Genomic DNA, 25,952 nt, shown 5'->3' on the forward strand with positions numbered 1-25,952 from the left:
ATTGCTGTGAGGATTTGATTGCACTCAGCAGGGATAGATTAGGATGTTCTTAGGCATTAGAGTTATGGCCATTAATACCCATTAATACCTATTAGTACCCATCTACAATAAGCATCCGCAGTCTCGCCCTCTTCTTTTATTCCTGTCTCCAACTCTAGTTCCGCAGCCAAGGCCTGCTCAAAATTGCACAGGTAGGCAGGCAAATTTCCATGATATTGGGCTCTTTAAAGCAAACCAAGAGTTTCATTCTTATGTTAACAACAACAACAACAACAACAACAACAATAATAATATGATATATTACTTAATTAAAATAATTTAAGGTGACAGCAAATTCAGAATTATCAAAGCAAATTCAGAAATGCGACAGAATGTATCTGCTGCCCCATTTAAGGTGGAACGGATAATTTGAAACATCAGCTAAGTGAACACGAAAACCAGCGTCACCCACGTTCATAAAGGTGTAATGCGACTCATTTGGAGTCATTTAACCCCTAATCTGACCTGATTTCTTTTATTAATAATACTATTAAAAACAACAACAATAACCATAATAATAATAATAATAATAATATAATATATTACCTAATTAAAATTATTTAAGGTGACAGCAATTTCAGAATTATCAAAGCAAATTCAGAATGTCAAAATGTCAAAATGTCGCAGCAAAAACAGAAACCTTCAGAAATACAGCTGTAAATTCCGAAATGTGACAGCGAATTTAGAAGCGACAACAAATTCACAATCATAACAGCAAATTCAGAAATATGAAAGCAAAAACAGAAACCTTTTTTTGAACTTCTGAATTTGCTGATTTGAGATTTTCTGTTTTGTTTATGTGTTCTGCACCTACAGCTCATCGTACCCCTGGACACTGGGTGTCCCTGGGCAGTTTCTCAGGTTACCCATACAGTAGATCCAGCCATGGCATTCAGCCTTGGGAGCGAGAGCATCCGTGAGGTCAGGTACTGATGTTGGATGATTATCTCTGCATGATCACTCCAGCTGCTCAAAAGCGCACCGTTGCATTGTGATGCTTTTCTACAAAGCCTGAACGCCTGCGTCAGCAACGGGTTCTTCTCATAGACTCATTAGAAGGGCCTCAGGGCTTTAAATCAGATCTAATTGAATTCACCTTCCCATTTTAGCCATTAAAGTTCATGCAAATTGACAGTGCGTCAAAATAACAGCTCAAGGCCTTCGTTTTTAGCATGCATCCTGATGCACGAGGCCTCAGAACGGGCTGGCATCTTTGCAAGGCTTGCACCGGGACCTTTCTGAACGTGTGCAGGCCTGAAAAACCGCTCGTGCATGTATTAAAGATAAATATATAACAAATTACATTTTAAAACACATCGTGCATGATTTCAATTTGTACCAAAGGTCGTGGCAGAGGAGGGGAGAGCAAACCGGCGGCGCTAGGACCTGGCTGCAAAGCTCTCCGCCTCTCCTTCCTCCCTCCCTGAAAACACGGAGGAGGGCGCACGGGCTGACATTCGAGAACAGCGCGAGCCAGCGAGAGAGATGCAATATCTGGGCTATAGCTGAACCATACATATACACACACTCACACACACACACACACACACATATTTACTCATCACGAGCCCTGCAAGAAACCCGTCCACGTTGCACGCTGCACTGCTGTCATCATTGTTATTCCTCGTGCAGAAAGGCCTAAAGCCCCCTGCTGTGGATCATGTCTGTGCTGGCTCTGCAAGAGTATGAATTCGAGAGGCAATTCAATGAGGACGAAGCCATCCGATGGATGCAGGAGAACTGGTAAGGTGGATGAAGGGGTGCTTAGGGGTGCAGACATTGAGGACATGGAGAGCTATAGAGCTTAATCTAACCCACTGATTTAAAAAAAAGAAAAAAATAAATAAATAAAAAGCATGCAGGTGGGGTCAGTTGGGGTTGGATGGTGACCACTGGCCTATGTTAGCTTAGTGGGATGCATGCTGGCCTAGGGTTCACCCAGTGCTGTGCTGTTTATTAAGGCGATGCTTTGGAAGCCCTGTATGCTGTAATGTTGGAGGCTGCATCTGTACGTGTGGTGGATGTGGAGGTAGAGTAGTGGATTAGGAGGTGTGTGTAGGGTGTTTGGGGTGGGGAGTTGATTAGTAAGGGGTTAACGTGTCTGATGATGATGTTATTAGGTGTGAATGTGGATAGCCTTTCCTAAAAGGCTGTTTTGGAGCGAGAAGATGAAGCTTGGGTCGAATTATCCGTTCCACCTTAAATGGGGCAGCAGTTACATTCTGGCGCCGGCGGCGCCAGAATGTAACTGCTGCCCCATTTAAGGTGGAACGGATAATTCGAAACATCAGCTAAGCGAATATGAAAACCAGCGTCACCCACGTTCATAAAGGTGTAATGCGACTTATTTGGAGTCATTTAACCCCTAATCTGACCTGATTTATTATTAATAATAATAAATAAAAAAAAGAACCACAAATTAACCCCTATAATCAGTCATCAGCTAGATAACAGCACTCGCTAGCTACTAGCTATCTACTATTCCAGTGCCTATTTAGGCATGCTTGCTTCTTCCTCAAGGGTGTGTCATCAAGTACATACCCCTACACACACACACACACACACACGCATCAGTAAGATTTGGATAGAGGTGTGTGTGTGTGTGTGTGTGTGTGTCTTTTTGGGCCACATTTCACGCTGTTGTAATTTCTGCTAGCTTCAGCCTGTGAAGTCGTTGGCTGCTGACCAATCAGAGGCGTCATCTGATGTCTGCTGACAGACCTCTGACCAATCACGGCTCTGCTTGGCTGCTTGAGGGCGACACCACTCACAACTGGCCGCATTCAGGAGCTCACAGGGCTGCAGCTTTAGGGCATGTCCAGCCAGTAACATGCAGTGTACCACTGAAATCAGGGGGTTACAGATGCTGGGGGTGTTTGTGGGGTTTTACAGTGTTGATTTAGTGTAATAGGGTTTTGTGATGACTGATGGGTTTATAGCTAGCCTGGAAAATGGTTAAGAGAATTGGTTTTAATACAGTTTGAGAGAATATTACTCTGGTTATTTATCATCTCCACATAATTTAGTGGTTGATTAGGTCATATAGAGTGAATTTGGTGTGGAGTGGTTCATTGGAGGGTAGTGGTGGTGATGGGACCCATGTACAGCCCCAGCCCAAGCCCACCAGTGAATCTACATGGGCCCTTATGTGTTATTTCCATGATGGTAAAATGATGATGGTGTGATTTATATATATGTATATGTATATGTACATGTATATGTATATATGTGTGTGTGTGTGTATATGTATATATAGATCACTTTTTAGGGCGATGGTGGGTCAGTGGTTAGAGCACCGGGCTATTACTGGCAGGGTTGTGGATTCGGAACTGCTGCCCACTGCTCCGGGCATGTGTGCTCACTGTCACTGTGCGTGTGTGTGTGTTTGATCACTAGTGTGTGTATGTGTATGTATATATATATATATATATATATATATAACCCTAGTGTCCAACATTAATGGTGAATCAGTAACATTAAATCAGTTTGGTTTCTAAGAAATTGATATTGGATTATAATTATTTCATCATGGTGACGTCAGTCAGTAAATAAGCTACTGTAGAATAGTCCAGATTGATGAGCAGAGCTGTAGATTGTTCCAAAATTACATTTCTAATAAAATTCGTATCCAGAATAGCTCATGCTTCTAAAACTGTGATCGAATATTGAGGCAGGAAAATGATTAAAAGCAGATAAACGCAGTAGGATTTATTATTTAAAATATTTAATGTAGTGTCTAGTTTTGAATGTCATATATTCCCATTCTGGCAGGTGGAGGCTTCCTAACCCGGTTAAATGGTAAAGGTGCACGTATTTGTCACTGTACAGCGAAATGTGTCCTCCGCATTTAACCCATCTGTGGTAGTGAACACACACACACACACTAGTCAACTAGGGGCAGTGAGTACACACACACACCCAGAGCGGTGGGCAGCCAACTCCAGCGCCCGGGGAGCAGAGAGGGTAAAGGGCCTTGCTCAAGGGCCCAACAGTGGCAGCTTGCCGAGCCCGGGAATCGAACCCACAACCCTGTTATTGATATCCCAGAGCTCTAACCGCTGAGCCACCACTGCCCGTCAGACTGTGGTTGTTTTTCACCCTTGGTGTGATTCGTTTGGGCACACTGAGACCCTGGAAGTGCTCTTGGTCTGGTCCCAAATTAACTGTAGAGAGGTTCATTTGTGGTGAGCGTGTGATCCGACCTCCATCCGACTCCGCTATCAGGTGCGCTCCTCCAGTTTGAGCCAGGTGTTAACCTGATCTACTGCCCAGATCATCACTACAGCTTTGTAGTGAACAGATGCCTCTCTGCCGCTAGTCCAGAACACAGGACCCTCTTCCTGTAAACAACCCTGTTATCTGATTCGGACCTGAGCGAACAGACTGCAGGTGTGAAAACACCCTGAGAAATGTTAGATGTGTTTAGAATGATGAGCAGAGCTTATTATTTCATGATAACTATTGAAAATCTCTACCCTTGAAGAAAAAAGAGGATGTGATGATATTGGGTGGATGGGTCGACGTCTGTTCACACACTGTCAGACGCCATATGACCGTCACAGTGACCCGCAATCAGACAGTAATGCCCAAGTGTAGCATGTCTACAGTCGCTCTGTACACAAGTGAAATTTGATTTATTACACATTGGGCTGTAAAACTGCAACAGCACTGTTAGCCAGACCTACACACACACACACACACACACACAGTGACAGTGATTTCCCCAATAGAAGCCTGTATTCAGTCCAGAACGTGGAGCAGAAAAGTGGTGCCTTTGACATGTCGGCTAAACAAAGATCAAATGAGGAAAGGCACGAAAAATATGAACGAACGAATGAATGAATGAGTATCTGTGTGTGTTTCCACTGACTGGCTGCTTGGGTGAAGTCAGGAACCTCCTGGAAAGCCAGACAAGCTTTCATTACGTGGGACTAGAAATACTGATATACATTACATTTTTAATTAAGGCTATTTAAAGAGCTGATTCTGCTTCTGTTGGAGTAACTGTCTCTACTGTCCAGGGTAGAAGACTTTCTACTAGATTTTGGAGGAACATTGCTGTGAGGATTTGATTGTATTCAGCAAAAAGAGCTTTAGTGAGGTCAGGATGTAGGGTCATCACCTCATCCCAAAAGTACTGGATGGAGCTCCACCACCATCATTCCAGAGAACACAGTTCTTCCACTGCTCCACAGCTCCTCAATGCTGGGGGGCTTTATACCCCTCTAGCCCACGCCTGGCATTATTAGGCAGCATGGAGCCAATAGGTTCATGATGTTGATCTGCTCCAGAGAGTCCTATTCTAGATAAGCTGTGCATTTGCACATCTGTGTCAGCAATGGGTGCAACCTAAAGTAGCTGAATGCTTTCATTATAAGGGGTGTCCACAAAGATATCATAGTCGCTTAGGTTTTAGCTCATGGGTAGGTGAGGGACCGTGTGTCTTCACTAGAATGCTGTTTCCCCGCTGCTAGGCAGTTTTACTCTTCGTTTGGGGTCATTGTCCTGTCAAACAGCCCAACTGTGTTGAGGTCTAGCTCATGGTTCGAGGTTCTGCTGAAGAATTTCGACGAATAGCACATTTCCTACAGTGCTGCTTTACGGTGCAAGGTTAAAATAGAAAATAAAATTTGATTAAAAGCTTAATTTAACATATTTTTTAATTAATGAAAGATTAAAATGCAAAGATTTTAGAGCATTTAAACCAAGGGCAACCAGAACAGGGGAAATCATCATATAAATAAAAGAATAATAGATTTGAAATTTAAAATAATAGATTCTCTAAGACTTTTTGGTGCCGTTTTCCACAGTTTGGGAGCATAGGTGGGAGTAGAGGATTTGATTTTAGGGGATTTTTGGAATATTTAACAGACCGTAGAGGACCTGAGGGCTGGTGAAGGATCATCTGTTGGTGAGGTAAATGTGTTTGGAAGATATTGTGACTTTAAATTTGATCAGCGTCGCCCAGCCCAGGGACACACTAGACAATTCTGAAAGTTTAAATTGATAAAAATAAAGAAAGATTTGTTGCGTAAATCTCAAAATGACGAGACCTCGGCCTGTGGCATTTGATTCCGGGGTTGTTTCACCTACAGGACTCTCCCTCTATTAAGCTCCACACTCAACTGAACCTCCTCATTGTGCAATAATTGGTGGGAAACAAACCCTGCAGGTTTGATTACGCCACTTTAGGAGAATGGCAGCTATGCCAGTAATGGCACAGGCTACAAAACACTGACACACTGCCTGCTCTGACTTCAGCTATTACCCGATACCTGGCCCTGTGTTTACACTACAGTACACACCTGGCAGCCCGTTACTGAGCTGAAATCATGGTCTTTTCTAGACAGTAATGTCAGCAGACCTCAGAAAAGGCTTCGGCAGTAGCAGCAGCAGCCCCAGGCATCCTCTACGCCTCTTCCTACCTGTCGTGATTGTGTACCTGACGAGTCCACATGTTCTCACATAAGCAGCTGCTTTTCACACCAGGACATTTCTCACATATTTCTTGGAATCTAGATGAGTCACACACACCTTCAGGAGTGGAAAGACCTTATAACACACCCTAATCAGCCATAACATTAAAAACACCCCTGCCTAATATTGAATAGGTCCCTCTCGTGCCTCAAGAACAGCTCTGACCCTTCAAATATTGGAATCCACAAGACCTCTGAAGGCAACCTTGGTGGTATCTGACATCAAGACCATCGTTAGCAGCAGATCCCTTAATAATAAGTCCTGGAGGTTGTGAGGTGGGACCTCCATGAGCATCAGTAAGCCCTCAGACCAACAGTTGTCCTTCCTTGGAGCACTTTTGGTAGGTACTGACCACTACTTACCAGGAACACCAGGAACAAGACCTGTCTGATGTTCTGGAGATGTTTTGACCCAGTCATTATCTAGAACATCACAGTTTGGTTCTTGTCAAAGTGTCTCAGATTTTTACGCTTGTCCATTTTTCCTGCTTCATCGCCTTCATCACCTTCAAGAACTGACTGTTCTTCACTCGCTGCCTAATATGTAGATCCACCCCTGGGCAGGAGCTGCTGTAGATGAAGGTAGTCAGTGTGAAAGCGTCAGCTCTGGAAACAGGCTGTAATGTTGGGACTAGCTTGGCGTTAAAGGTCGTGATAATGCTTAGTTAGCAGAAGTGCAGTTTTTCCTGCCCTAGCTCCTTTGCAGGCCCTCCTGGGACCCCCTGCTTCCTCAGGTGGGACGTATTGGTTTCAGGGCAGTTCCCAAGCATGGTTCTCTCAGCAGATGGGGGAGGTGGCGGTTGTGTGTTTTTGCGAGAATGCTGTTTCACAACCCTTTGAAGGTTGTTTTACTCGTCTCGTTTTCGACAGGCCGTCAGTTTAAGGAGCAGGATATTCAGCCACTCGCACCATCGATCCGTACCAGTTATCAGATGTCCGGGGCGAAGGAGACGGCTGTGCTGAAGTATCTGTGCTCAGATATTGTGAGGGTTTTATATGAGGTCAGACACTCCAGCTGTGTGTGAGTGTTTATATGTGTGTCATATGTCAAACATGCTCATCTGCTTATTGCTTATACATACACACACACACACACACACACACACACACACTATATGTCCAAATGTTTGTGGACACCTCATTTATAATTCATTCATTGAGGTACTTTAAGTTACACCCATTGCTCAGCTTACCCACACAGCTTGTCTAGTCCCTGTAGAGAAGAAGTACTGCCAATAGAATAGGACCATCTGGAGCAGATCAACATCATGACCCTATTGGCTCCATGCTGCCTTATAATGCCAGGCGTGGGCTAGAGGGGTATAAAGCCCCCCAGCATTGAGGAGCTGTGGAGCAGTGGAAGAACTGTGTTCTCTGGAATGATGGTGGAGGAGCTCCATCCAGTACTTTTGGGATGAGTTGGGGATGAAGTAGGATCATCCCAAGCATTTTGACCTCACTAATACTCTTGTCAATCAAATCCTCACAGCTATGCTCCTCCAAAATCTAGTAGAAAGTCTTCTTCTCTGGACAGTAGAGACAGTTACTCCAACAAAAGCAGGATCAGCTCTTTTAATAAGAAACAATGAATGATCAGGTGTCCCAATACTTTTAGACCACACTGATTGGTTTGAGTCAATTTTATATAAAAAAGAAAGTATGTTTTAAGTAAGTTAAGAAACATTATTTATTCATAACATTACAGATATTATTTAAATGTTTGATGAGTTTCATGGAAATCATGAAACATGTACCAAAAATGTCACCATATTAATTTACTTCTGCTGTTTTGTAGTGATGAGTAATGAGACCTGAGCTCTCCACAGTCACAGGTTTACAGTTGATGGCCAAATTCTGCACAGAGATGAGATTGGTGACAGTCTAGGCTCAGTGTTTGTTAGCACCGTTAGCCTAGCATGTCCCACTGTAAACTATAGAAGCGCTAATCAGATACCAAACATGTCTCGGCTGATCGACTGAATCTGAGATCAGAGATCAATCATGATCATTTCGTTGATGGTTGTGAAAGCGGTGTGTTCGGTTAGGCCTGAGTGAAGGCGATGTGAGTCCTGTGTTTGGTGTAGGGTCTTTAATATGAGAGGTAAGGGTTAGTGGGTTTGGCTTTAGGGCTCAGCTGATCGCTGTCAGGTTAAAGACACAGATCAGTCCTTCTGTCCTATACAGGCTTAAACACAGCTGCTGCAGTCAGCAATATTCACTCGGGCTCTCTGTCTCGGTGCGTTCTGCATTAGTGCGCTGACTGTTATTTGCTTCTGGGAGGTACTTTCACAGATCCAATATTGAGAGAGAGCGAGAGAGAGAGAGAGAGCGAGAGTGTTTGTGTGTGTTCATATACTGGCATCTGTAAGTTGAGCATTGAGGAGCTGTGGAGGAACTGTGTTCTCTGGAATGATGGTGGTGGAGCTCCATCCAGTACTTTTGAATGGGATGAGTTGGTTCATCATCATCTAACATCTTGACCTCACTAATGTTCTTTTTGCTGAATACAATCAAATCCTCACAGCAATGCTCTTCCTCCAAAATCTAAGTCTTCTTCTCTGGACATTTGAGACAGTTACTCCAACAAAAGCAAGATACTCTTTTAAAAACCTTGATTCAGAAGAAATAATGAAGCCATGAGAAAAGTGTCCCAATACTTTTGTTCATTTCAGTATCGGAGCCAAAAGGCAGAATGTATGGCAGAACGATGAGTTTTAACCTGACTGTCTATTAATACCCCCACTCTTTAAGCCATTAAGGAGCTGAAACTATTACCTCCTTACCTCGGTAATCCAGGCCGAGGGAGAAGCGCTGTGTATAAATACAGCTGATGACCGTTATGTCACTGCCTGGTCATACAGATGGAAAGTGATGTCGGGAGTTACCTTCACTTTGTCAGCCATGTTTGATGGTCAGTGCCGTGCGTCTGTGCGGGCCCGTGCGGTCGCCAGGCTCCGGGTTGGTTAAAGAGAATTAGTCTCAGATGGGTGTCTGGAGGTCATTCTCTCTAATCTGGGCGTATTTATATCCTGTCCTCAGCCAACAACACCAGCCCAAAGTTTCTGGAATGAGCTGTGTCTGGATGGAGGAGTAAGGCGGCGGCTCACCTGTCCAGATCCGGTCACACTGGACGGCTTGGAGAAGGCGTCAGGCAGGGGCTTTCTGCACTGGACGGCCGGCTTAGCTGTAGCGATAGCTTCAGGCTCACTCAACCACACACACACACACACACACATGTATACACACACATGTACATACAGACCGCCAGAGTTACATAACAGGTCAACTTCTTATCTCTGCTAATGAACTCGCCCTTTGGGTGCGGTGCGGCCAGTGGCTTTGACTGAATGGTAAGAGAATGGCTGTGATGCTTCTCTAATTGTCGCCATCAACTCTTAAATGCCAGCCATTCATGCACACCTCAGGTGGGTAGTGTTGGCACCAGAGGTGGGTTGGAACTACTTAGTAATGGAGACTGTGAATCGAGCTCCTGCTGTCGCTTCTTCACTGGATTTTAGAAGGAACAATGAAGCCATGAGCAAGTGTCCCAATACTTTTGTCCATTAGATGAAGAGCAGCAGCTGTTGAGTATAGATCACTGTATTCAGTACAGTTGAGGATCTGAATAGTAGTTTATAAAAGTCTGAAGCTACTGATGTTTTTAGTCTGTGATTACAGTATCGTGATATATATTGCAAAAAAAAATCTTGAAATATCTTGATATAGTATTTTTTTATCATATCGCCCAGCCCTATATCTACTGTAGCTGTTGTCTGTGGTCTTTCAGGTTGTAATGTAACTGAGCTCTTCAGTGCGTTTCTTCTTTTTAAGAATGAACCAGATTGTGGATTTGGTCGGTTCTGCTCTCTCTGATGGGTGTGGATTTGTTTTTTCAGGCTATTTCTGACCTTCTTCACTTGCATCAGCCCCCCTTTGGACCATTGGTTTTACCTTGATGTTCTTCTTCCTCCTGTAGTTGGATTATCTTGCGTCTTATGTCTCCTCAGGAACATCTCCTAAGAAATGAGGAACTGGTTCCTAATGGAAATTTGATAATAAAGCATGGTAGCTATATAAAATAAATAAATAAAACGCTCTCAGATTGATTGCTGTCAGATTGAGTTAGAAGCCCAATGTGACCTCCAAAGGAGCAGTCGCCTCGTTCCCTTCAGGGCGTCTCAGTTTGACGTGTGTAGAAATAAAGCCGTGTAGAAAAGCAGGCACCTCAGGACACGGCCGTTTCACATCTCCCATCATAAAGCATCCCGTCACCCGCTCAGCTGCGGCCTTCTGCAAGCTCTCCGTCTCCCAAAATACCAGAATAACAGCTCCCAGCACGCTCCCAGTGATTAAACGCCCAGCAAACTGTGGGGTATCTCAAGGTCGGCCCGCGTGATGATCGGTAACGTCATGCTTCGTAATACAATATAGAGATTTTCCAGGCCAGGAAATAATGAGGTGTACGTGTGCGTCCAGCTGCCCAGGTCGCACGCTGGCAGGAAATCTGTGCTGATCCCTGCTGTTTTACCCTGAGCTTTCTCGGCCTTTCTGCACTTTTTTCTGCCTCCGTTGTGCTGCGTTCGGTAAAAGGCGCCGGCTGTTCGGATCCACCGGAGCAGATTCTGCTAACGTCGCCAGTCCCGGACTGCAATTAGGCTGCAGATTTCTGTTTCCTTTGTTTGCACTCTCGATTACTTGGGATGCAGTCGGTGTGCAAAGCAGCTTCATCCAGTTCTCCATCGCAGGTAGACGGCGTCATTAATCTCCGCCTGCCGCAGGTCTGGTAAACAGCCGGCAAATAAACAAACACCAGAGGATGTGGACTGAAAGTTGATGTGCTTGCAATTTTCACTGCCCCTACTTTGTGTTTATTGGACTTTAACAGAACCCCTGGTCTTTCCTGTAGCTATAGCTGAGACGCTCCGATATGGAGATATACGCTCCGATATTTTCCAATAGAGACAAACACAGATCAGCCATAACATTAACACCACCTGCCTTATATTGTGTAATCCGCTCTGACCCGTCGAGGATCTATGGATCTGTGGGATCTGGACACCTGAAGATGTTTGCAGCAGGTGATTGAAGTCCTGTAAGTTGTGAGGTGGGACCTCCATGAGCATCAGTGACCCTTGGGCACTTGGCCAGGTGTCCTTCCTTGGAGCTCTTATGGTAGGTACTGACCACTGCTTACTGGGAACACCCCACAAGAATGTTTTGCTGATGTTCTGGAGATGTTCTAAACCCAGTCATTATCTAGAACATCACAGTCTGGTTCTTGTCAAAGTGTCTTGCGCTTGTCCATTTTTCCTGCATCATCACCTTCATCACCTTCAGGATCTGTTCACTGTAGTAGGTAGAAGGTATGGAAACAGGTATGAATGGAGATTTGTAAACGTGCTAGCTGTGTTTTAGCTGTGTCTTTTGACCTGTGGGTTTGGATGTGGCGGAGGAGTGGATGTAGATGTGGTGGGTCGTGACCGTGGACTGATGAACATGGACCACATGTTGAATTTCCCGCTCTTCTACATGGAGAACAGGGACGAACAGCACTGAGGAGAATGCTCTCTGACGGCTGCTGGAGCCAGCTAGCCCTAAAGGAGCTCAGAGGGCCTCACTGACCCTCATTCGCCCTCCACAGTAACATGTGAAGTCCTCCCACTGGGGAACTCTCCTGGGGAAAGGCTTGAGAAAGGGGACAACATCTCTGTAGTCAAGGACACAGATTTCTGCGGACGCTTAGGTGTTGTTCATAATGAAAACACATTTCACACGTTATTCTGGGAGTGGTATTTGGGTCAAAAGAATTAGGGCTTAATTCAGTATTTTGCACACAGTGATGATGTATATATTTTAGGGCTGTCTGATATATCAGCGGGATACTGATGATGTCAAGGGTTTATCGGTAATAGCAGCTCATTAATACGTTCTTTTCTGGTTGTGGCGTCACTGAGCTTCATTTTCCGTGAGCCAGGGCTAACCATGGACAAACCTTGACGAAACATTGTTCAATTTGAAACTGTAGCAAGACATGCCCCTGTTCCTAGGAGTGTTTTAGCTCACAGCCAATTACAACGGCGCTCATTTACATATATTGGTCTTAAAGGCGCAGTAACAGAAACAGCCTGTTTAATTCCAAGGAATAAAGAGAGGTTGTGTAATATTGAGTGTTTGAAACATAAAACAACGCTATATATATATATTATTTTTTTTAATGAAAAATGAGCCACTTAAAACTCCAGTTTTCTGTCATTTGTCTAAGGAGTGTGACCACTGAGAATGATTTCTGATCAAATTAGTCAGTAAAGCACTGTTATTTAATTTGACATTAAATTTAATGAAATTAGAATACAACCCAAAAAATCTCATCATTGCTTATTCGTTTTGATTTTTTTTTTAAAGCAATAAAAATCTTTTTTTAAAAACATAATGTCTTTTAGCCTTAAAATGTTCCCATTGGTCAGGCCCCAGTATTATATTCGATCCCAGTGTTCTTCTCCCATTCTAACAAAGCACAATGCTGTGACACGCCAAGGACAGTGGAGGCCATTTGTACAGAATAGCCTCCCTGTTCGAAAGCAGAGTGAGGTCAGTGTTCTGATCAGAAACGAGTGGGCACAGATACAACGCAGTGTCCAGCGTTCCTTCACCGTCTGTGTCCCGAAAACCTCATGATGTCCATCAGGGTCCATCGGGCCATCAGGGTCAAGAACAACGGTCAGCAACCCTGAACCACGGTCCAAATAAAACTATTTCTGATCTATTTCATAAGGCTGTGTGATGTGTACAGAACAGCCCAATATCCAACTGCGACTCATCCAGTATTGAATTTTTATTTGACCTTTACTTAACCCGACAAATAATTAGGTTAATAATAATTAAACAGCTTCTTATTTCTGATGGTAGCCTGAAAAAGGTGAAAACCTCTTAAGAAACACACAAAGGCTGTACAGACATCAAATAATTAAGATGCAGAAGCTGAAATATAATAATCTAATAATATAATAGAATTCCCAAAAACGACGGTCTGTAAAGATGACCAGTTGACCGCTGGGCGATATGTTAAAAATACTATATCACGATTTTTAAAGGCATTTTGATGATGCACAATATTTATCACAAAACATGTAATCACAGACTAAATAGATCAGTAGTGACAGATTCTTAAAAATATTCATCCGGTACTCTTGCGTAGTGAATACAGTGTTAATAATGAAACCTGCAGCTGATCAGTGCTCTAAGCACTAGCAATATCCTCCTTATGCTTAAGAAAAGCTTACTGTGTATCACAATAACAACATTTATCACGATACGATTAAATATAGTCATATTGCTCAGTCCTATGATGAAGTACGCTAAGTGTCTGAAGAAGGCATTTTCAGGCTGACCTATGTGTGTATTCTGTCACCTAACTTACAATGTATTCAAAAGTAGTAATATCTTTATCTGCCAGGGTACAACACCCTCCCTGCCAAACCACATGACCTTGGTCTCAGTAGTGTTTATCTGTTAAAGCCTGAAAAAGTTATTTTGTGAATTAATTACTGCTTCTGAGGAGAGACCAGTAACTTAAACAACCGTACAGTCAGCGCAGACTGATTGTTTATTGAGGTGTTTATGGACTAATATCTCCTATTCTAGTGTATAGGAGTGTTTATTGAGGTGTTTATGGACTAATATCTCCTATTCTAGTGTATAGGAGTGTTTATTGAGGTGTGTATGGACTAATATCTCCTATTCTAGTGTATAGGAGTGTTTATTGAGGTGTGTATGGACTAATATCTCCTATTCTAGTGTATAGGAGTGTTTATTGAGGTGTTTATAGACTAATATCTCCTATTCTAGTGTATAGGAGTGTTTATTGAGGTGTGTATGGACTAATATCTCCTATTCTAGTGTATAGGAGTGTTTATTGAGGTGTTTATAGACTAATATCTCCTATTCTAGTGTATAGGAGTGTTTATTAGGGGTGTTTATGGACTAATATCTCCTATTCTAGTGTATAGGAGTGTTTATTGAGGGGTTTATGGACTAATATCTCCTATTCTAGTGTATAGGAGTGTTTATTGAGGTGTTTATGGACTAATATCTCCTATTCTAGTGTATAGGAGTGTTTATTGAGGTGTTTATAGACTAATATCCTATTCTAGTGTATAGGAGTGTTTATTGAGGTGTTTATGGACTAATATCTCCTATTCTAGTGTATAGGAGTGTTTATTGAGGGGTTTATGGACTAATATCTCCTATTCTAGTGTATAGGAGTGTTTATTGAGGGGTTTATGGACTAATATCTCCTATTCTAGTGTATAGGAGTGTTTATTGAGGTGTGTATGGACTAATATCTCCTATTCTAGTGTATAGGAGTGTTTATTGAGGTGTTTATAGACTAATATCTCCTATTCTAGTGTGTAGGAGTGTTTATTGAGGTGTTTATGGACTAATATCTCCTATTCTAGTGTATAGGAGTGTTTATTGAGGTGTTTATAGACTAATATCCTATTCTAGTGTATAGGAGTGTTTATTGAGGTGTTTATGGACTAATATCTCCTATTCTAGTGTATAGGAGTGTTTATTGAGGGGTTTATGGACTAATATCTCCTATTCTAGTGTATAGGAGTGTTTATTGAGGGGTTTATGGACTAATATCTCCTATTCTAGTGTATATGAGTGTTTATTGAGGTGTTTATAGACTAATATCTCCTATTCTAGTGTATAGGAGTGTTTATTGAGGGGTTTATGGACTAATATCTCCTATTCTAGTGTATAGGAGTGTTTATTGAGGGGTTTATGGACTAATATCTCCTATTCTAGTGTATAGGAGTGTTTATTAAGGGGTTTATGGAGTGATACTTATTTAAGTGGATCAGAATTCAGATTGTTGATTGTTTTCATGAGCTGCTTCTCTCTCTCTCTTTGTCTGGTTCTTGCTGTAGCCTCAGAACAAAAGGTGCCCTAGGGGTTCTTCTCCTCCACCTAACTCACTGTCGTTCTTGGAAAGAGAACAAAGTGGCAAGTCGTCAACTGAATAGGACATTTGGCAGGGAGGGGTGTACTATTCCCCCCACGCCATAAATTCCTATTGGACGCAGGCCTGTCAGGACACACGTCTGCTTAGGTTTTGGCAGCGAACAAAAGAGAGGAACTGATGCCAAAACTTCACTGATTATGTCGTCATTCTGCTTTATTCCATCAGATACAATTTCCCTCTTATTCTAATGCCCCTCACCGTCGCTCACACACTCAGGGAAATGAAAGTGAAAGTTCAGTTGAAACCTTATTGGATATCAGCCCCATGCAGAGCTGCAAAATGACCATTCTTCATTCTGAAAGTGTGATGCATTGAATTTGCTTTGAATGTGTTCTTCATTTCCCCATATAATTAACCAGTATACATCAGTACAGTGTGATATTTGAGGTAACTCTAGTAGTGGAGGTTGGTAATAGGTGAATAGGTGAATTCTGCCCATTGCTCCTTTTCACTGTTCTGTTAATAGAAGCTGTAAGTAAACAGTTGAACACGCCAACGGTGGCATTTCCTCCTTCTAAAATACACCAGATAATCCACTGTAACCACCTGCATACAGTACACAGTGTCATTACAGAGGCTTAATTATGTTCCCAAAACAGAAACACACGAGCTAACAAACATCCAGAAAGATCCCAATTTAGATAAAAGAAAAAAGAACAATAATGTAAAACATTCTATTACTGTTTAGCAATATTGATACATAAACATTTAATAAACAGAACTCTTTAATTTATGGGTGCTTCAGAATTGTATAGGAGTGTTTATTGAGGTGTGTATGGACTAATATCTCATATTCTAGTGTATAGGAGTGTTTATTGAGGTGTGTATGGACTAATATCTCCTATTCTAATGTATAGGAGTGTTTATTGAGGTGTGTATGGACTAATATCTCCTATTCTAGTGTATAGGAGTGTTTATTGAGGTGTGTATGGACTAATATCTCCTATTCTAGTGTATAGGAGTGTTTATTGAGGTGTTTCTAGACTAATATCTCCTATTCTAGTGTATAGGAGTGTTTATTGAGGTGTGTATGGACTAATATCTCCTATTCTAGTGTATAGGAGTGTTTATTGAGGTGTGTATGGACTAATATCTCCCATTCTAGTGTATAGGAGTGTTTATTGAGGTGTTTATGGACTAATATCTCCTATTCTAGTGTATAGGAGTGTTTATTGAGGTGTTTATGGACTAATATCTCCTATTCTAGTGTATAGGAGTGTTTATTGAGGTGTTTATGGACTAATATCTCCTATTCTAGTGTATAGGAGTGTTTATTGAGATGTGTATGGACTAATATCTCCTATTCTAGTGTATAGGAGTGTTTATTGAGGTGTTTATGAACTAATATCTCCTATTCTAGTGTATAGGAGTGTTTATTGAGGTGTGTATGGACTAATATCTCTTATTCTAGTGTATAGGAGTGTTTATTGAGGTGTTTATGGACTAATATTTCCCATTCTACTGTATAAGGCAGTTACTTATTAAGGAGTCAGATTGTAGTAATTAATGTAATTCAGTTAAATATGATCAGGTACTGTGATGTAAATGAAATATGGTCATGTGTTTTATCAGTACCGTTCAGTGTTAGGTGCTGTTTGCTCTCACTTTCACGCTTACCCACACTCTGTAATGAACCGTTCAGGCTGGGCTCTTGAGTTCGGGACTCAGCACTATTGTGTGAAAAGTAGTCAGCAAAAAGAGAGAGCTCCATATGTCTCTGAGTTGACAGCGAAGGCAAAGAGAGTCTGTATTAATAGCAAATAAAAGCCTTTGGCCCAGAAAATGCCCTTAAACTGAGACACAACAAGGTGACACCTTCATACTAAACAGTCTGAAATCTGCTGCTGGCTGGTGTCCTGTACACCCGTGGTCTTTAGTTCCCATCCTGGTGGGCTGGTATATCATGGTTTAGGACTAATCTTGTACTACATTTCAGTGACGGTGTTTTTGGAGCTTGTGAATATTATATATAATAATGAATAATCTGTGGCTATGCAAGACTGGATTGGGATTAAAATAGCTGATACCCGATCCATTAAAATGTGCCTGGATCAGTCCCAGGACATGCCCAGTTAGTTTGTTCTTGGATGAAATGGAGGGACTGTTTGAAAAAGGCCGTAATTCCTAAACGGTTAATGCCGTATTTTTGAGAGTTGTGCCACTGTCCAAATACTTATGGGCTGCAGTAGCCTATAGTCTCTCACAGACAATGATTAACCAAATACTAATTTAAATTCTCTCTCTCTGTTTCTCTGTCTCTCTCTGCAGGAAAAAATCGTTCCTCTTCTCTGCGCTCTATGCTGCCTGTATACTCGGCGGGCGCCATTTGATGAAGCAGAGGGAGAAGTTTGAGCTGAGGAAGCCTTTAGTGATATGGTCATTAACCCTTGCCGTCTTCAGGTAAACATCTGCAATACTTGAGGATTAATAATAACCTTAAATCAGCAGCTTCAGGATCATGGTGAAGCTCCACTGACTGTATCAGGGAGAACAGCGTCTCTATCGGTGCTACTCCGGGCTCGGAGCTCTGCTAACTGCACTATGGAGCTCTGGTGAAGCGAGCAGGACGGAGCTCTCCAGAACTGCTGTGTAACGCTGCAGAACCCATAGAGTCATATTAGTGTACAATCCTGTAGTATTACTCTACCCCCTCAGCCCACATGCTGCTCTACCCCTCAGTGATGCTTCTGTATCTCTCAGCTTGTCCAGAAATGCATGTTTACCCTGAGGTTATTTATTTATACTGCTGTGAATTACACTATATACCTGTAGAGGGAGCCCAGGAGCAAAATAGCTTGAGAACAGGTATTCAAATAATGCTGAATTGGCATTTCTTGTTTCTGGACTCCCTGGTGAAGCCGTCCTGCTCGCTTCACCAGAGCTCCATAGTGCAGTTAGCAGCGCTCTGAGCCCAGAGTATAGAGACACTGTTCTCCCTGATACAGTCAGTGGAGCTTTACCGTGATCCTAAAAGTTGGAAATGCTTTAGGGAGTGGCCTGTTTCCTGAGCAGTGTTGCTTAAATAGTTCTCAAATCTTGACCAGTAATATCTACTGTAAGCGCAGATGCTGCCCCCAGTCACGGCCTCAAACAGACCTCAAACAAAACCGTTCTGGTTCAGCTGTCGTACAGTCAGGCTAAGCTAAGCTGCCACAGAGACCATGGCCCAGTAAAGTTCTGGAGGCGTTTGTGATTACGATCTTTATTACTGAATAAATTACGCTCCGAGGGTCAAACTAGGGATGAAAGGAAGCTTCATGTCTTGGCTGATAGACTGTTTCTGAGTACGTTTAATTTTTCAGCCAAACCTTTCACAAAACCATACGTTTCACCGCCTCCCACGACTCACCTGTCTCTGCTTTCTACTGTCTGCTTCAGTATATTTGGTGCCATGCGAACTGGGAGCTACATGATGTACATCCTGATGACCAAAGGCCTGAAGCAATCAGTGTGTGATCAGAGTTTCTACAATGGACCTGTCAGCAAGTTCTGGGCGTACGCCTTCGTGCTGAGTAAAGCACCCGAGCTCGGTGAGACCCTCTGTATTCCACACTTTTCCTTTAACCCTTTAACAAAAAAGGTGCTCAAATAGCTGTCAGAGGAGATAAGATACAAGATGGCATGGTGGTAAATGTCTTAGGTGTGTGCAGATGATTGACACACTTCAAATATGTAAGTTCAAGCACAATATTTTACTATATAATTTTATATATGGTCGCTGCCACTCAGCTTTACAGGAGGAGGATGTAAAATATTTTATTCCAGGTATTTTTGGAGCATTTCTATTGGTCTATTCATCATAAAATTCTGATACAATGTACAGAACAACTGCCAGATTCACTTTATGTCAAAAGACAAAATGGCACAAATGGAGATACAGGGATTTATGAGTTATACATAAATGTTTATACAGAGACACTTAATTTTTTCTTAAATCTGCATATCTACGTGTCCGGCATGCGTTTTATTCCAGCATTTTTATCAATCAGAGCTGAGTTAGCTGAATCTGTAGACTATGACGGCATAAAGTCGCTCAACAGCAATGTGAAAGACTAGTGGAGAACCGGCCGAGACAGGAGAGCTGTGATTGGCCGTCGAGGTTATTTCACCATAGTGATTTCTGAATGCTCTCAGAGTTCAGATATTAGTACTGTGGTGTTTAAATTTTAATAATAACTTTGCATTATAATTATTAATAATATAATTTCTTTGCATTATTTGAGCAAATAAATAAATGCTCTAAATAGTAATATTTATATTTGGAAGTTAGGAGAAATGTTTATGGTTTATGAAATTAATAAAACGCAAATGTTAATTTCCCTTAAACACAATAAATGGTAAAACCAGAGAAACCTGTAGGGTGGTTGGGGGCAGTGGTGGCTCAGCGGTTAGAGCTCCGGGCTGTTGTTGACAGGTTTGTGGGTTCGATAACCAGGCTCAGCAAGCTGCCACTGTTGGTGGGCCTTGAGCAAGGCCCTTCACCCTCTCTGCTCCCCGGGCGTCGCAGCAATGACTGCCCACAGCTCCGGGCATGTGTGCTCACTGTCTTGTGTGTGTTTGTGTGTGTGTGTGTGTTCACTGTTTACGGGTGGGATAAAAGCAAGCCAAATTCCATCTGTGTCCAACACTAATAGTAGATATGGTTGTCTTGTCTTGTCTTGTTTCTTAGTTTTTTCCAGGGCTGTATGTAAATATAATATTATTCAAACTTATTTCTGACCACTTTTATTGATCCCCTTAACATCAAAGTTATATATATATTATGTATATAAAAACATCTTAGTTTAACCATTGATTTAATTTTTTTATAAATATGTGTCATTCGGTGAGCAAACAGTCTGTTGGGTTCTTGCTAATTCAGTTTCCACACCTCCGGCACTGTTTAGATTTATTTCCGGTGGTCCTATCTCTCCCTCAGGGCTTGCACACCTTGTTGTTGTCGCAGTGTGGGTACATTTCCATTGTGGGTACCTGTACAGTACACTGTCTTCTGACTTTCTTTTGACTCACTGAAAAGGAATGCTCCACCCATTGTCCAAACCCAATTTGATGGACGGTCTGTCCGTGTTGTGCCCCTGCTGCTTCGGTGAATGCTGTAGAGCGTGTCTTTAAATAAACCGGATCTTCCACTCATCAGCATAAACCAAACGCCAACGTATGACTCAGAACTTCCTTCTAAGCAAATGCTGTGGTCTTCCCTACACACACCCTACACACAGCTACCCGACCACCGGCCCACATACTGTATCTTTATTCAGTACAGATGAACCTGTTTGGGTTGGCAGATGATAATTAAGGTTTCCTTTGAGTGGCAAGAGTCTGTGTTTCAGTCTGTGTTTACGGAGTCCATAAGTATTTGGACCGTAACATGATATTAGTGATATTGCATCTGTACACCAGCTTAATGGATTTGAAATGAAGCTGTGATCGAAGTGTAGACTCACTGACATAATCTGTCAAACATGGTGGAGGCCCTGTTACCGCATGGGAATGCCTTGCTGCCAGTCAGGAACGGGGGTCACTGGTGTTTATTGATGATGTGACTGCTGATAGAAGTAGCAGGGTGATTTCGGAAGTGTGTGTAGCTCTACTTTCTGCTCCGATTCCGTCAAATGCTGCATTACGGATCATTTTACAGAGAAAACTGTTTAGGTGGTAAAGACTGATGTCAGCACCTGAGCCTCTCAGATGTTGGTCCTCTCAGCACCATTGGTCCAAAAGAGCTTCAGTCTGTGTTTTTAACAACAGTTATTTAGATAAAACCTGTTCTTCATTTGATGGACATGAAGGTGGTTTTCTTACATAATTGAGTCAAATCAAACACTGTGGCAAGGCGTCCCCAAACTCCTGATGGGCCATGTCTTTGTTAGAGACCTCAGAGTATGTATGTATGTGTGTGTGTGTGTGTGTGTGTGTGTGTGTGTGTGTGTGCGTGCAGTGCTGCAGGGACTGTAGCTGTATTTTCTGCCTCTCTGGGTCTTTTGTGCAAACCCATCCCCAGAGAAAGGGGGACGCACTCAAACAAACGCCGGATCCCTCGGAGGGCCAAGTAATGCGTGATGAACCATGACCTACACATTCATGGCCTGTCAGGGATGCAGCAGAAGACAGATCTACACACAGAGACACACACACACACTTTGTCAGGATTATATATATATAGACACACACACACACTATATGGACAAAAGTATTGGGACACCTCCACATTCCACCTGCAGGAGCTTTTCTGCCATCCCATTCTAAACCCATAGGCATTATTAGTATGGAGCTGGTCCCCCTTTGCTCTAAGCTCTACCAGCAGCAGGTCTGGAGCTCTGCTGCAGTTACTGAGTCAGTTGGAGGCTTTTCTGCACTCTGCTCTGAGCTCAGCACTCGGCTCTGACCCCGCTCTGTAACTTTACGTGGTCTGACAGACACTCGGTGGCTGAGCTGCTCTCTGTGGTTCCTCCTAAACACCTTTACTGTTTAGTAATACCACTCAGGGCTTGGTTTTATACACCAACAATATACCACATCTAGCCCACGCCTGGCATTAGACAGGGTACCAGTAGCTCCAGTGAGTTCTATTCTGTTGGCAGTACGTCTCTACAGGGACTAGACAAGCTGTGTGTGTGCAACTTCAAGTAGCTGAGCGCATTCATTCTAAGGGGAGTCCACAAACATTTGGACATGTAGTGTATGATTAGATATGTTTAAAAAGACACATGACCGTGTATATGGACATGACTGAAGCTCTACAGCATTATCGCAACACACACACACACACACACACCACAAACAGAGCTGCCTGCTTTAATCTCATGTCAGTCTGCCCCACAGACAGGGCCTCGTCTGCAGGCCGCTGCTCCTTTTTGATGGAGCAGAGGTTCCTCAGCGCAGTCAGAGAGAGAGAGCGACGCCTTCCTCCTGAAGCTTATCTACAGGAACGCTTGTGTTGGCACACTTTAACCTTTCATACGTTAGCAAACAGAAGCGCTGCCAGTCTACTGTTTACTCCTGATACACTTTAACAGAGGGATCCCTCCCAGTGTGAGAGACGGGAGAATTAAAAGGTCCTCCTGCACCATCTGTGGCGTCACCCATCTGGGAGAGCTGCTGACCAGGATGAAGATAAGATTGGGTGCAGGCTGCTGGATGTATTTCATACCTGCGAGAGCTCGTAATGTTTCAGGTTAATCTTTGTTCTAGACTTGCTCAATAGCGCAGAGAGGGAGTGCTATACTGTTGTTACAGGCACAAGGCTGAAGACCAGTGGAGGAGATCAGCTCCCCAGCGCTGGTATCTCACTACAGCCTGACCTGAAGTGTCTTACTGCATTATACCATCGTTTTTACCTTTTTAGACAATACATGCACAAAGTCAAAGATTAAAGAGAGTTTATTCAGGTCCATGAAGAGAGACGGCAGATGGTTCTACATGGTGCCAAAAAAGGGTTCCACTCAAGGCAAGGAACCCTTTTGCAGTGCTACATAGAGTAGCAATTGTTTAGTGTAGCAATTTGTGAAGCTTTGTTAAAGACCCTTCACATCACATCACACAGACCATTTTCAGTGATGCTGTCTGGCAGAAGGTTCCCATCGCTTCCAGACGCCGAACTGACTGAACTGACCACTCACACGTACCTCCTTGCTGACTGTATTCTTCTACCTCAGTAAATACTGTGGTCATCTCCTATAACCTTGAATCTTCATTATTGCTGATTTTCACATTTTGGCAGTGGGGAGAGAGCGCCATCTACCCACCCTGGAGAGAGCCAGGCCAATTGTGCTCTCTCGAGGTCCCGGCTGTTGACCAGATTCGAACCGGCGATCCTCTGGTCATAGTGACTGCACCTTTTTCCACCTCTCTGGGACCCCCATTCTTTTCTATACTTTTAAATATGGGACTCTATGCTATAATTTTTCCATATTTATTATCACAGTTATTACCACTATGCCACTTTATTATATTATGTTATATAATTTATATACATGTGTACATTTTCCAAGTTTTTCTAATAGTTTTCTCTTTGTTCTGAATTTATTTTATTTTATAGCGTTTATTTATAGAGTGTTTATTTTATAGTGTGTTTTTATTATTGCTTTTATGCAACTGATACAGCTGCAGTTTTCTTTCTGGGAGCCATAAAGTATTTCTGATTCTGATACTTCCTCAACTCCTCTAAAATACATGAAGGACATATAGGTTACAAGGTTTTTGCATGACAGCACAATGTTTTGTATATGAGCCCAATTCTGTTACCTGTTTCTGTTCCTTTTATCAGTGACACCCATTAACTCTCTCTCTCTATCTCTCTCTATCTCTATCAGGAGACACCCTGTTCATCGTGCTCCGTAAGCAGAAGCTGATCTTCCTGCACTGGTACCATCACATCACCGTGCTGCTGTACTCCTGGTACTCCTATAAGGACATGGTGGCCGGCGGCGGCTGGTTTATGACCATGAACTACCTGGTGCACGCGGTCATGTACTCCTACTACGCCCTGAGGGCGGCAGGGTTCCGGGTTTCTCGTAAGTTCGCCATGTTCATCACGATCACCCAGATCACGCAGATGGTGATGGGCTGCGTAGTCAACTACCTGGTTTACTCGTGGATGCAGCAGGGCCAGGAGTGTCCGTCGCACGTCCAGAACATCGTGTGGTCGTCCCTCATGTACCTCAGCTACTTTGTGCTCTTCTGTCAGTTCTTCTTCGAGGCCTACATCCACAAGACCAAAGGAACCAAGGAAATCAAGAAGAGCCAGTAAAACGCACCAAAAGATGAGTGAGAGAGAGTGAGAGAGAGAGAGTGGGTAAAAGTGCACCAATCTGAGGATAATTTGAAGAAGTCTAAGTGAGTCTTAATGTAGGAGTGTTTACAGGATTGGAGGGGAAAGATAAACAACTGACTGGAGGTTTTTGCGGTTTAAGCTTGTGCATACTGTACTACTAACGCATAAAGGTAAACCTCCCCTCCACCGGGGGGCTCTACTGAGCTGCACTGATGAATTATTACTACGATAACTGAAGAAAAAAAAAATGTGTCTTTACGTGATGTTTATGTGCCCAATGCTATTCTCTATATTTTAAAAAAATGTATAAATACAAAAAAGGGATACATTTAATAAATAAACTAGCCTAGTTTAAGGGAGTGTGGAAGTTCTAGAAAAAATAAAACAAAGGGACCGAATGAAGGAGCGAATTACGGACGACGGAAATCTACATTTGTGTGGTTACGTCTACGATGTTTGTCTTTTGAAGTCAGCATTAATGTTGTTACTATTCCGTTTTAATTTTTTTTATTGTTTAGACGCTAGTGCGAGAGGTAATTTTGTACGAAAGCCATGTCGACGGACGACCGGTGAAACATTTACGCTAAAAAGCAACGATGAAAAAAAAAAAGCCACTGGATGTTTCGTGTTCAGCAGCATCGCAGCGCCAAATTCTCTCAGGTCTGAAGAGTTTTCCCATTTGATGTGCATATCATTTAGGAGAAAAACAACAACAGTAGACGTTAAAGATAGTAAGTAGCAAGTAGCTAGATAGACTTGAAACTTCTACGGCATCGACCATTCGCTAAAAACGAAGACGAGAAACAAAACAACCCAAACCCTGAGAGGGTGATTTGGGCCTGGCTGATCATCCAACCCTCATGGCTCTCTACCCGAACATGATTCGCTCAGCCTCTATGAGCCGATGAGTCACTGGCCGCGCTGCCCTCTAGGGGCGTGGCCTAATTCCTGCGGCTAGAGGTCGGCGTCCGTCATTATGTATTCCAAAGACCAATGCCGATGAGGGTCTAAAGCTGACCCTTTTTGAAGGAACTTGGAGTTTGAGCGTATTTAAACATGCAACATGTCTACATACACTGTAATAAAGCTGTCATTGAATGGTGCTGGTTGTGGTGTTTGTTTGGGGTTGGGGGGGGTTAAGGCGTTTCAAACACCTGTGGGGTTCAACCCATCTCACTTGCAGTTCACTCAGCTCACTCCTGTAGATCACTGTTACTTACACAGCTCACTATTGTAGTTTCTAGAGCTCACTCTTGTTAAGCTCTAATATATCACTCATGTCTCACACAGCTCATAATGATAGCTTTTAGATATCTTGTAGATCTCTCAGATCACCCTTATACTTACACAGCTCACTATTATAGTTTCTAGATCTCACTCTTGTTCACTCTTTTACTTATATAGCTCACTGTAATGCCATTTAGATCACTTGTAGTTCACCCAGGTCACTCTTACATATTATACAGATTATCATAGCTTCTAGAGCTCCTGTAGTTCACTAATTATTCACTCTTTGATCACTCCTATATAAACACAGCTCACTATTATAATTTCTAGATCTCACTCTTGTAGTCCCTTCATCTCAACCTTATTGATCACTCGTTAATTATACAGCTCACTTGTAGTTAGATAGATA

At 42.7% G+C, this 25,952-nt stretch overlaps 1 protein-coding gene across 1 annotated transcript; it reads left to right on the forward strand.

Annotated features, from left to right (window-relative positions):
• The first annotated feature begins 1,475 nt into the window (after nucleotides 1–1,475).
• Nucleotides 1,476–25,418, forward strand: elovl6 (ELOVL fatty acid elongase 6). The gene is made up of 4 exons (XM_072671997.1): nucleotides 1,476–1,782; nucleotides 17,812–17,943; nucleotides 18,922–19,073; nucleotides 23,856–25,418. Exons 1-4 carry the CDS (start codon nucleotides 1,700–1,702, stop codon nucleotides 24,290–24,292), a joined length of 804 nt encoding a protein of 267 aa, XP_072528098.1. The 5' UTR covers nucleotides 1,476–1,699; the 3' UTR covers nucleotides 24,293–25,418.
• The last annotated feature ends 534 nt before the right edge of the window (nucleotides 25,419–25,952 follow it).

This window comes from Salminus brasiliensis, unplaced genomic scaffold (genome assembly GCF_030463535.1).
Source record: "Salminus brasiliensis unplaced genomic scaffold, fSalBra1.hap2 scaffold_125, whole genome shotgun sequence".
NCBI lineage: Eukaryota > Metazoa > Chordata > Actinopteri > Characiformes > Bryconidae > Salminus > Salminus brasiliensis.